The sequence below is a fragment of the Ursus maritimus genome, unplaced genomic scaffold (genome assembly GCF_017311325.1).
Source record: "Ursus maritimus isolate PB19 unplaced genomic scaffold, ASM1731132v1 scaffold_11, whole genome shotgun sequence".
Lineage (NCBI taxonomy): Eukaryota > Metazoa > Chordata > Mammalia > Carnivora > Ursidae > Ursus > Ursus maritimus.
The window spans coordinates 5,211,769-5,221,017 of NW_024423453.1; the positions used below are offsets into that span (position 1 = coordinate 5,211,769).

The window sequence follows — 9,249 nt, forward strand, 5'->3', positions numbered from 1 at the left end:
TACATTATTTATGATTAATAAATTGGTTTCAGCATCAGCATATAAATGCAGTTTCTCAAGATTTGTTTGTAGTAGAAGTACCTAATATTTTTTCCTCTTGTTGAGACCACTTGTGCCACGAAGGCTTTTTTTTTTTTTTTTTTTTTTTAAACACATGGGTTTCACCAGTGTAGAGCTAGTTTTAACAACTACTGTTTGGCCTTCCAGGGTCCCCTTCCTTACGCTTGGTCTGGAAACAGAGCTCGCTCCCCCGCACAGGTGCGGGCACAGGGTACGATAACCTGGGCCGGGGGTGGTTCCACATCCTGTTTCCCGCGGGTGACACTATAGACAGGACAGTGAAGTAGTTTAAAGAATGGGATCTTCCGTGCTTGACTGTGCTCACTTATTAACTGACTTTAGACAGATTACTCAATCTCCTAATAATTAAGATGTGGGAAACAACCTGCCCACAGCTGTTTATAGCAGCTTTATTGATAATTGCCAAAATTGAGAAGCATCCAAGATATCCTTCAGTAAGTTAGTGGATAAATTGTACTTTCAGATAATGGAATGTTACTCAGCACTAAAATGAAATGAGCAATATAGATAGTATTATAATCATTAAACTTGCTGAGAGACTAGGTCTTAATTATTGCCACCCTGAAAAAGAAATGATAATTATGTGATGTCAAAGAGATGCTAACTAATGATATGGCAATCAGAAATGTATCATTCAACATGTTGTACACCTGAAATTTACACAGCGCTGTATATCAAATATATTTCAACAAAAAACTTAAAAAAGTAATAAGCTATCGAGCCACAGAGAGACATGGAACCCCCTTAAATGTGTACTAAGTGAAAGAAGCCCATCTGGAAAGGCTACATACTGTATGGTTCTGACTGTGTGACTTGCGGGACAAGGTGAAACTGTGGAGACAATAAAAGGATCAGTGGTTGCCAGGGGCTGCAGGGGTGAGAGGGAGGCAGGGCACATAGGATTTTTAGGGCAGTGAAACTGTTCCATGTCATACTGCAGTGGTGGGCACAAGTCATTGTGCGGGTGTTAAAACCCATAGAATGTACAACCAAGAGTGAACCCTAATGTCAACAATGGACTTTGGACAAAAATGATGTATGAATATAGGTTCACAGATTGGAACAAATGGACCACTCTGGTGCTGGATGTTGATATTGGAGGAGCCGGTGGGATGGGGGCAGGAAGGGGTGAGGGTGTATGAGAACTCTCTGTACTTTGTTCAATTTTGCTGTTCTAAAATTGATCTAAAATTTAAAATTGATTTTTGAAAACTGGGGGAGGGGCATGCTGGATTAGTCCCACAGGCTCTTGTTTACCAACTCTGGTTCTCTCGTTACTTCCAGTTACATCAATGCTAAGCTTATTTTCTTGATAAGTGATAAATACACGTGAATGGGAAAAAAAGGATGGGAAGTGATAGTATGTACTTCATATGGTTGCTAGAAAGATTAAATACGACATTGCATGTAAAACATCTAGCTATATAAAGAGGGTGAGAAGAACATTCGAGATGGAGAATAGCAGGTGCTATAGGCCTGAGATCCGAGAAACCTGTCACGTTCTAGGAATTGAGAGGTAACCAGTAGGATCAGAGGAAGGCAAGCAAGGAAGAAAGGGAATGAGACAAGAAGCATCTTCACTTATCATTGGCCATGATAAGCTTTTATTTTGTTGTAGCATAAAGGGAATCCATTGAAAAATTTTAAGCAGAGGAGTGGGGTGATTGTGTACTTTTTAAATAGATCACTTTTGCTGCTTTGAGGACAGTAGCATGGAGGAGAGCAAGGGTGGAAGCAAGTAAACGTTTGAGTTTGAAAACAGAGTAGATCGTGGTGGCCTGGACTAGAGCATTAACAGTAAAAATGGAGAGAAGTGGATAAACTATGCAGGTAGAATGGATGGGTTGTTGGAATTGATGGCATCAAGAACGGCTCCCAGGTTTGAGTTGAGCAGCTAGGGAGATGGTGGGTCAGTTACTGCAGGGGGAAGATGAAACCAGAGGAAGAAGTTTCAGGGGGTAAATCAAGAGCTTTGTTCTGTATAAATCCAGTTTCAGATGTATATGATTATGGAAGGGGACATGTTAGTCCATTATTTGGATGTCCTAGTCTGGACCTTGGGAAAGGTCTGGCTAGAGAGTTGAAGGGCTGGAGATAGAAACCTGATAGTAAGTATGGTAAAGAGTGAGTGGGAGTTGAGGATGAGCCAGTGTAGATAAACTGAAAGGCTTGGCTACGGAGAGCCTATGAATGGGGCAGATGGAGGGATATGTGGTTAGTGGAGGGATTGGAACTTTTTAAAGAGGAGAGATAGCAGATCCCATCTGCCTGCTGAATCTGTAGTGTGAGATGTAGTGATAGGAAGTTAAGATTTTGAGATGTAGAAGATGGAGAGCAGCTGAGCACAGCTTGGCCTTTGAAGAGGAAGGTCACTTGATTGCAGAAGGCAAGAAAGTGATAGTAAGAATAGAGTTCTATAGTTTTATGGCAATACGAATAGTTTTTATGGGATGGGAAGGAGTGCAAAGGCAAGGAAATATGCAACAGTGCGCGCTAGTCTGGAAACCGCAGTGTTTCCCGTGTCTGAAATCCAGGGTTGGGAAGTGGGTGGTGCTAGTGATGGTGGGGTGAGACCAGAGAACCGGACAAGAATCAGCTCATGGAAAGTTTTCTTTGAAATTGTTTCTCTTTCTAATAGAGAGCAAAGAGAGGTTTTTATATCTAGAAATAGTTTGATTTTATATGATTTCAGAAGATTGGAATAGATCTTACCGTGGAATGGATCGGTGGCAGGAGCCAGTTAGGATCTGCTGCTGTGATCTAGGCAAGACGATGAGGACCTGAACAAGGACAGTGGGGGTGGAGATGGAGGGAGAGGATTGGACTCAGGGGCTCTGTGTGAATTAGAACCAGCATGCCTTAGTGGTAGTTCATGTGTAACTACTGGTCCACCAGTTGATTTTATGGAATATGAGTTGTTGAGGATAGCTCTCAGGGCTCTGGTTCTAATGACTGGTCATGAGTGGTGTGAGTTCATCGGAATAAGGAATAAAGGAGAGGATCAGGTCTGTGGAGGAACGAGGAAGCTCGGTTCAGGAGGTATTGAGATTGAGGTACTAGTGGGCTGTCCCAATGAGGACATCTGGTGAGCCTCCAGCAGGAAGCTGGTTCCTCCAGGGATGCCCAGATGTGTCTGTTATTGTTTGATTCTGAACCTTATGAAGATTTGCTTGTTTGGGTTCAGACTACTATTAATCTGGAGTTGTACTGAGTAAAACAACATTAAGCAAAGAAAATATTCCCAACAAGAAGTTTGATGATACATTATCAGGAACCCCAAACTATTACTGCTTTATGATCTAATCATCCTGCAGTCTACTCTGAAGGAAAAAAATGCAAAGAAAGATTTATGTGCAAAGATGTTTAGAATCAGTTTAGCTGTAATGGTGAAAAATTGGATATAATACATAGAAAATAACCTGGAAGGTATACATCAGTGTTAACTGTGGTAATTCTAGATGATGGCTTTCTTGATGACTTTTCTTTTTGTGAGTGTGTGATGCGTAGATTTTCTAAAATGAGCATGCATTCCTTTCTGATGAGGAAAAATATATAGAAATGGTGTATAAAATGGAAGTATCCAATAATAGGTAAATAGTTAATTCTGGTACATCTGTAGGGTAAGTGGTTATGGGGCATTTAAAATTATTTTGTTTATGAAAAGTTTTTGAGGTAGGTAAATGCTTATAAAACATTAACAGTCAGTTCTCAGTGGACTGTGATTACCAGAGCATATGTATCTGAAGAAACGCTGGCATAAACAACGTCAGGGGTTGGTGGGATTGTAGATGCTTATTTTCTGTATTTCTCAAGTTGCCACAGTGACTTTTTTTTACACTTCTTTTAGTCTTTTTTTTTTCTTCTGGTTTTTAAAGAGCTTTTTGCTTTTTTCTACTTTCTTTGAAAAATTTTGGTCTATTTTTTTGGTACCACTTTAGAAACTGTAGATTGAGTGGTTTCCTTTAAGTGTTTAACATACACATGTAATTACAATTTTTCTAACAAAGTCTTAAGTTTTTCATTGTCTTTGCCCTCCTCCTGAACATGACAAGGATCTTCACATGTTCTAAGAATCCACTCAATGTAACATACCAAATCTTATTTAGAATTTTCCACTCATTTCAACACCAAAAAATGGTTTAAAACTTCTTAAAGTGAATAGTTTATTTACCATCGTATTTTATAGCTTTGGTGTTTGTATCTATTTCCTGGGGCTTCCATGACAAAGTACCTCAGATTGAGTGGTTTAAACAACAGCTTTGTTTTCTTACAATTTTGGAAGCCAGAAGTCTGAGGTAAAAGTGTTGGCAAGTTTGATTTCTTCTGAGGCCTCTCTCCTTGGCTTCTGAATGGCCATCTCCTCACTGCGTCCTCACATGGTCTTTCCTCTGTGCGTGTGCATGTCTGTGCCCAAATCTCCTGTACTTTTTTTTTTTTTTAAGATTTTATTTATTTATTTGACACAGAGAGACAGCCAGAGAGGGAACACAAGCAAAGGGAGTGTGAGAGGAAGAAGCTGGCTTCCTGCCGAACAGGGAGCCCGGTGTGGGGCTCGATCCCAGGACCCTGGGATCATGACCTGAGGCGAAGGCAGATGCTTAACTGCTGTGCCACCCACGCGCCCCCCCTAAATATAAATGTTAAAGTCAATTTTGAATGACTCTTATTTCTATTTTTTCTGAATGGAATTAATCTTCAAAATTTGTTAGCTCCTTCTTAATATTTAATTTCTCATACAGTAGAATTTTGGATTACAGACTCCACGAGTATATCTTTCATTCTGTACTCACCCCTTTCTGGCTAGTAATTTTACATTGCTTCCAACTGGGATCCTGTGGCCAAAGCACAGAATCGGTTCTTAAATATTGCCACCTTCGGGTCCCTGTCCTGGAATGTTGCCGTGATATTGGAGATATCACAGATCAAGTCATCACATCACTGGAAGGCTTACCATGTGTTACATTTAGTCTCTTCTACCCCCGAAAGAGCCAAAGCCCCAGTTACTTCTTAAAATTTTCAGAAAAATAAGAATATGACCATCATAGAGTTATAAAAATGAACACATATGAAAGAATTTATTTTACTCTTATAATATAAAGGAACCAGGCAGATGTTATATCCAGCCAAAAGGAAAAATGAAAATTGTACAAATTTATATGGAGAAAAGAATTTTAAGATGAATTTCTGTTAGAGATAAAACTGGTTGGGGGTGTGTGAGAGTCAGTGGGATCACTACCAGATTGGACAAAACTTACATACCTGTCCATTACCTACAGTTTAGGTAGTTGCCTGTGAAAAGGGCTAGACTGTGTTAACTGTGCTGTAGACAGTGTATATTTTTCTATTGAAACACTTTTTTATTGCTGGACCCAGGACCTAGCTGACTCTCCACTTAAGCCTTGCTTATCATGTTGTCTCTCTGTGTTGTTTTTGGTACAAGGAGATACATATGTTTTTGAATGGAGCAGAGGGGTCCCTTAAATGTGAATTCACAACACCATCTTGAATGGAAACTGCATCTTGGGGTGCCTGGGTGGCTCAGTCGGTTAAGTGTCTGCCTTCGGCTCAGGTCATGATTCCAGGGTCCTGGGATCAAGTCCCGCATCGGGCTCCCTGCTCAGCGGGGAGTCTGCTTCTCCCTCTCCTGCCTCTCTCCCTATCTTGCACTCTCACTCTCTCTCAAATAAATAAAATCTTAAAAAATTTTTTTTTAAAAAAAACCGCATCTTGATTTTATAAACAATAATAAAGATATGTAATTGAAAATACGGCAGAGCTTTAAAAGCACTCTGGTCTTGTTAATTGGCCCCAACACATGCTCTTTACACATCTTCTTTCTACTAACACCTGCCTGCCTTTTACTTTGAAGCTGAAACAGACCTCTCCTATGTTAATGGTATTTTCCCTTTTGTCCTCTTCTAACATAGCCGGCTCCTCCTTATTCTCACAATCCATATCTTCCTGAACACTCTATCAAAGATCAAGCGAGCTGGTGTATCTTGAAGCTGGGATTCCAGCTTCTGATTGTTCTGATTGCAAAGCCTGTGTTCTTTCCACTGTGACCACATGACCTCGAAGGAGGACTTAAAGAGGAAATGGCTTTTGAGCTGGACCTTGAGGGAATGACGGGATTTGTTAGGCAGAAATAAAGAACAGGCTTTCATGAGTATCATGAATCAAATTGATGCTACCGAAATTTAGCATAGTGCCCTGAAAGCCACAGAGGGTCCCAGCTGCTCGCAGTGTCATCCTCACGCCTCTAACTCCGGTATAACCCTGGGGCTTATTAAAAATGCGGATTCTCACAGCTCTACCTCAGACCTGCTGGATCCAAGATCTCAGGGTGGAGTCCAGGAGTCGGTGTTTTTAGCAAGCCCTGTCTACGCAACAGTAGATGGTATTGTAGTGTTCAGGTGGTTTTTAGAGGCGTGCAAATGCTTGAGAAAGCTCTGGCAGTTTTCTCTGGCTACTCCGCCTTTCAGAATTTCCTGGTTGTCAGGTGCTTGCCTCGAAAATGATTTCCTCAGTAGTAGACCAGAGCCTTCATCAGCACATTAAATGATAAATACTTTCTGATCGGGAATTACCATTGGCATCTAGGAACCTGACTCATAAGCTGCCTGGCTTTACATAGACTCTAGCATAGAATGTAGCTGGTATGTGAACGTGTAATATAGAGGAAAAAAGCCTGGAAGGAGACATACTCAGCCATTGTTAAAAAATTATTCATGGCACTCGTCGAAGAATGGTAAGGTAGACTTTATTCAGGGGGACTATGACAGTGGGGTTTTGCAGTGGGGAGAGAGATTGGGCTCCACTCCAGATACAACAAGGAAAAATGGGGATTTACATCAAAGGGCAGGTAGGGTGGGTGGAAAACTAAGAGGGGAGGGTCGTTCTTTGCTAAACTGTCAGGATTCCTGCTGAAGGCAGATGAGGGTGATGACGTAATACCTGTACGCGGGGTGGGGGTGGGGATTGTGGAGAATGAGGAATCTGACTGGACGCCGACGGGGAGGATTCTGGCTAAAGTGCCCGGATTCTTACTAAAAGGGGCTCTTAGAGGACACGCCCGGGATGGGGCTCAGGCAGGCTGAGAGGAGCGGACTCCAGCTTAGTCAAGGAGAGAGTCTTTGTCACCAGTACGGTGATCATCTCGGGGGGGCGGGGGGGGGGGGCGGCTGTGGGATGGTGCAGAAGTAAAGGGGAGGGCTTTAACTTTGACACCCTGCGGTTTTATATCTGACTTTTATACATGGAGAATCGTTTAGATCATTAAATATTTTTAAGTATTTTGGTAAAGAATTCTGACATGTTTTCAAGTGGATATATTTTTCTCACTTTCTCGTAGTTTAAAAGGGGTAGAAAAAAAAACAACAGTATTGTACTATCCCTTACCCAAACATGGAAAACTTCCTCATATCTTTATTCATTGAGAGCTACATCTATTTTAAGAAATAGTCAGGGTTTTCTTCCTTATCATCTTAATAGTGAGTTATTTTTTGAAATAAAATTTAAATGAACGCCTTAAATTAACGTGACAGATGATATTTTTTTTGTAACAAATAGCCTATGTTGTGTTTAATACTAGAAATATGTATCTGAATGTTTTGTTTAACTTACTGATAACATTGCTTTGATTTTGAGCATAATGGAACATCATTTGGTCATTGTCATTGTTTCATTTTTCATAGCAGTGAGCACATTTTATTTAATAGTGCACCCTTACGTAAATGAAAACTTGAAAAAATATAATCTAGAAAAGAATTCTTGGGGCTCCTGGCTGGCTCAGTGGAGCGTGCAACTCTTGATCCTCGAGGTTGTGAGATCAAGCCCCACATTGGTTGGGTCTGGAGATTACTTAAAAATCTTTAAAAAAAAAAATCAGAAAAAGAATTCTTCATTGCATAATTCCTGGCAAACTTAATGAACCCTTTGCAAGTGATATGTTAAAAAAACACTGGATGTTGGGGCATCTGGGGGGCCCAGTTGGCTAAGTGTCCCAACTCTTTTTTTTTTTTTTTTTTTAAAATTTTATTTATTTGACAGAGATACAGTGAGAGAGGTAACATAAGCAGGCAGAGTGGGAGAGGGAGAAGCAAGCTTCCTGCTGAGCAGGGAGCCTGATGCAGGGCTGGATCCCAGGACCCTGGGATCATGACCTGAGCTGAAGGCAGATGCTTAACGACTGAGCCACCCAGGCGCCCCCAAGCGTCCCAACGCTTGATCTCAGCTCAGGTCTTGATCTCAGGGTCATGAGTTCAAGCCCCAGGATCACCTCCATGCTGGATGTGGAGCCTATTTAAAAAGAAAAAAAACCCTGGGTGTTGTGACTATGTTACTGATTCCTCTGGTATAGGTTCTTTGAGTGCCAGATGCCTATGATCTAGTTTCTCGGGGCCCTTTCAGCGACCACAGCGTCTCTGTGTGCTAGTGCGCCATGATGCCATCTGGCCTTCCTTAAGCACCAGCACAACTGTCAACCAACCACCAACACAAACTCTAAGACACGTCCCATAGTCAAGTAGCCATGTTAGATGTTCTCGGCCCAGCAGTGTTCTCTGATAGAAGTTTCTGTGATGATGGAAATGTTCTGTTTCTGTGCTAACACGGTGGCTGCTAGGGCACACGGAGCTGTCGAGCACTTGAAAGGTGGTGAAGGTGACTGAGAAGCTGAATTACTAGTGTTCATTTTAATTTTAATGGTCACGTGTGACTAGTACCTACCATATGGGACAATAAAGCTGTCAGAAAGGTTTGGCAAGCTTTTCTCTAAGGGCTTATCTGGGTATGTGTGTGAAGCAAGTGTTTATCATGCTTGTCCTGTAAGTTTAGAAAAATCTTCTGGTAAAGACACTTATTTCAACTTTCCCATTTTTTCTAAAAGAAGAAATCATCTTTCTTACAGGTTTTGCAGGTGAAGTGTGGAAACCTAAAATACTATCAATCCCATCTCTATAGTACAGTGGTGCCCCCTGATGGTAAGCTTTCTTATCACTTCTTTGATTCCTATGCTGATGTATTTCTATTCTTCCAAATAAACTAAGTGGGAGTTTTGAGCAAAATGGACTCCTCCTGTGCCCCTCCATTCTCTCCCCCACTCCTCTCGCCCCCAGTTCACTTCCTCCCTTTTCTGCTGCCATAATATGTCTTTCGGCAACCCCCCCC

The 9,249-nt window shown here is 41.4% G+C and overlaps 1 protein-coding gene across 12 annotated transcripts in view; it reads left to right on the forward strand.

The window, feature by feature from the left end:
* MCUB (mitochondrial calcium uniporter dominant negative subunit beta) overlaps positions 1-9,249 on the forward strand; it is a 105,288-nt gene that overhangs the window by 60,251 nt on the left and 35,788 nt on the right. For all 12 annotated transcript variants that reach the window (XR_005833859.1, XM_040626226.1, XM_040626227.1 and 9 more), the window contains exon 2: positions 8,990-9,062. Coding sequence is in view for 11 of the 12 variants with exons in the window: in XM_040626226.1 (XP_040482160.1) it covers positions 8,990-9,062 (73 nt within the window). In the remaining variant the exon portion in view is untranslated. The remainder of the gene's footprint in view (positions 1-8,989; positions 9,063-9,249) is intronic.